This window comes from Raphanus sativus, chromosome 7 (assembly GCF_000801105.2).
Source record: "Raphanus sativus cultivar WK10039 chromosome 7, ASM80110v3, whole genome shotgun sequence".
NCBI lineage: Eukaryota > Viridiplantae > Streptophyta > Magnoliopsida > Brassicales > Brassicaceae > Raphanus > Raphanus sativus.
Genome location: NC_079517.1, coordinates 22322847 through 22326096, shown reverse-complemented (window position 1 = coordinate 22326096; position 3250 = coordinate 22322847). Strand labels below are relative to the sequence as shown.

General features: G+C 38.3%; 1 protein-coding gene across 1 annotated transcript; it reads right to left on the bottom strand.

Moving 5' to 3' along the window:
- Positions 1 to 284: 284 nt before the first annotated feature.
- LOC108848437 (chloroplastic group IIB intron splicing facilitator CRS2-A, chloroplastic) lies at positions 285 to 2127 on the bottom strand. The gene is made up of 7 exons (XM_018621800.2): positions 1821 to 2127; positions 1587 to 1739; positions 1452 to 1502; positions 1306 to 1379; positions 951 to 1009; positions 805 to 881; positions 285 to 663 (listed from the first exon to the last, which is right to left on the bottom strand). Exons 1-7 carry the CDS (start codon positions 2079 to 2081, stop codon positions 547 to 549), a joined length of 792 nt encoding a protein of 263 aa, XP_018477302.1. The 5' UTR covers positions 2082 to 2127; the 3' UTR covers positions 285 to 546.
- Between the last annotated feature and the right edge of the window lie 1123 nt (positions 2128 to 3250).

Genomic DNA, 3250 nt, shown 5'->3' with positions numbered 1-3250 from the left:
CTAGTCGAGTTTATTTGAGTTGGTTTTTTTGGATCTTGGGTAGTAAAATTTTGATACCAGTTAAATAGTTGTAAATTTTCAATTCGGTTTCAAGCTAATTTTTAGATCAATTGTGGTTTAGATTTTTAGGTCAGGATAAAATACCCAAGTTTAATTTGGATACTTAAATATTGAATCTTTTAAGATAGTTTGAATAACTTTTGAGTGAAGTTTTCGAATAATTCAAATATTTGTGGTGACTTCAGAAACTCTAACCAAATCGAACTTGGAAAAACCTAACGGAATCGGGACCCACAAATTAAAAGTACTGGTGAATGGAGCTTATGAGAACTCCAAGTCGGTGTTAATGTTACTAGTACATGCATCCATATAACAGAGACAAAACAGCAATTTGTCTAAATAAAAAACGAATATAACACTTTAAACTGATCTTCAGTTTACAAAATAACCTACCCCTAAGACAAAAGACTAATGATACTAACAATATAATGTTTGACTAACGGTGTTCCTTGCTCAGATATGGAGGTGAAGTAAAAGTTAAGATAATCAAACTGTATGGAACTTGTATTTCTGCCCCAAATTGAATCGAGATATTGTCTCGTTGAATCCATGTTCAACAAGTGTCTTCACGGCATCAACACCTTGTTCCATTCCGGCGTCAATCTAACATGATTCAGTTCAACATAACCATTTAGTTCGTTGAACAAAACAGCCGTAGAATGTCTTTAATCCAAAAAACGTTTCATACTTTCAGAGATCAATTGACTGGCTGAGACATAGGTTAAAAGCTAGTGTTTTTTTTACCTGCTTACGCTCCGAGCGGCTGAATTTCTGGAGAAGAAACGCTTTCATGTCCATGCTACCCGGTGGATTCCCAATTCCTGCAGTTTACCATACAGTTTAACTATGATTGTAAGGGAAAGTTCACAAGGTGGAACTGGAACACATACCAATTGATAAGCGGGGGAAGCTACGACAGCCATTTAGATGTTCTGTCACATTCTTTAACCTGACACAGAAAAAAAAAAAGAAGCACTCACAAACCTTTTCAGTCAAAGCACCAGAATTGGTGACTTTCAATATAATGCTGTGATTCACTCCTAACAATACAAATGGTTTAAGTATAGAAATTAAACAAATGAAAAATATTTCTAATTCCAATAACTGGAGATTTGAAAACTCTTAACTTCATCTATGGTTCATTTCCTTATATCTTTATAATCCTAGGAATAGTCCTTGCCCACTCTGTAAAAACAGAAGAGTCCACAATTTCTCACTTCTCCAAAAACATAAGACATCACTTACCCGTTGTGGTGGCTATGTCCTCCTTTTGGTTGAAGCTTCAAGACACCATTAGGCAAACCCATGTCATCATATATCTACACCACAGAGGCAGAATACAAATATTTCAATCATCACTACGATGCAAAACAATTAGATTACATTCTTACCATCAGAATGTGGTGTAAGGGTACTTGATAATAAGCAGCTAATGGCCCAACCTTCAGAACACAGACGAAATCAAAAATACATACACAAAGCCTCAAATCATATGTAAGCAAAACATTATATCACTCGAGACTAACCGATTCGCCACTAAAATTCATGTAAGCTTGAGGTTTAACCAACAAAATCGGCACTTCTCCAACCGCACCTATTCCGACCAAACCCTTGGATTGAATTGTGTTCATGGAAATGTCTGTCGTTCGAGCTATATGATCAATCATCTCAAAACCAATCTGCACAAACGAAGAACCAAATAAAGACGATACCTTTGATCTATAAATCATCGAAATGAAAAGGAAAGATTGAGACTTTACATTGTGTCTTGTTCCGTAGTACTTTGTTCCAGGGTTACCAAGTCCGACGATGAGCCATGGTGTGTACTCAGCTTTAAGCTTGGTATCGTATACAGGCAATGAGGAAGCACGAAGAGAGAATAATCTTTTTGAGTTCGATTTTGATTGACCAAATTTACAGGCTTTTGGGTAGAGAAGAGATGTAAGCGGAGGAGATGACGCAGAAAGCATCACCGCAACAGAATGAGGCGATGGGTTTCCAGTGTAAGAGGATAAGGACATGGGACGATGCGTATTAAGGAATCAAAGTCTCGTATGATTTTTTCTTCTCGAATTGAAATTTATTCCAAATATACTAGATTTAGTACAAATACAATAGATGGCCAAAACCGAACATCCCATGAATACAAAATATTTGAACCGAGTTTGGTCGGGTTCTAGTAATAGAAACGAAATTCGTAGGTAGGTTATTTCAAAGACGTTTTATTAGACCAAAAAATGTTTGTCGGTACAAATAAGGAAACAGACGGTGTACATAAACCGGTGCTCGAAAAACTGGCCGTAAAATTACAATTCGATAAAAAACAAAGTAAGGAAAATCCTAATTCTAACTGCTATGTGTTTGTCTAATGTGTTTCTCCTCTTTTGCCTTCTTGGTCTCCTTATATAGCCTCATTCACTCTTGACCTAGGTCGTCGACTACCTGAATGAACCTTAACTCGGTGGGCTTATTGGAAGGTCGACAGACTGAGCCATTAAGCTGGGTGCTTTTAGTCGTAGTCTTCTATCGACTAAAAACAGTTCCGAACTGAGCCAACAGATCGTCTCGCGTTGACCGAGTTGAGCCGTTTGTGTGTACTCTTTCGGGCCGGGTCTGCTATCTCATAGGCTTTGAGAGAGGATGTAAATCCATCTCCTACAGTAATTCTTCCCTCCCCCCAGTTCTTTTGTGAGACGCGTAGCCGATCTCAATGAATTTGAGGGTTAGGCTTAGGAGGTAATAGGTATGTTGCGAGAAAGTGCAGTGCTTTTATCGCGTTCGTCGCTTCGCTTTCTTTCGACCTGCTTTTGTCGCTTCACTTTCTCTCGATCTGTTTTTCTCGCTTCACTTTCTCTTGATCTGTTTTTGTCGCTTCACAGGATGTTGTTTGTGCAGTCCTTTTGGTCTAATTCATTGTGGTCTTTTTAAACCGACCAAACCGGATTCCAGTTTACTCTGACGAGTGGAACCGTCACGAGAAAAACAAACCAAATTTTGATTTACGCCAGGAAGTGGAATCGTCGCGAGAGAAATGGGCATTTGAATTGTTTTTGAGGCCCGTTTAGACCCTTTTAGACCTAATAATGACGCTTCTGGGACTGCGCCTCCATCTACTATAAATACTCACCTCGTTCTTATTTTTGTTATTCTATGCGTTCTTCGGTACTTTCTCTCTTTAACTCTCTTTAGA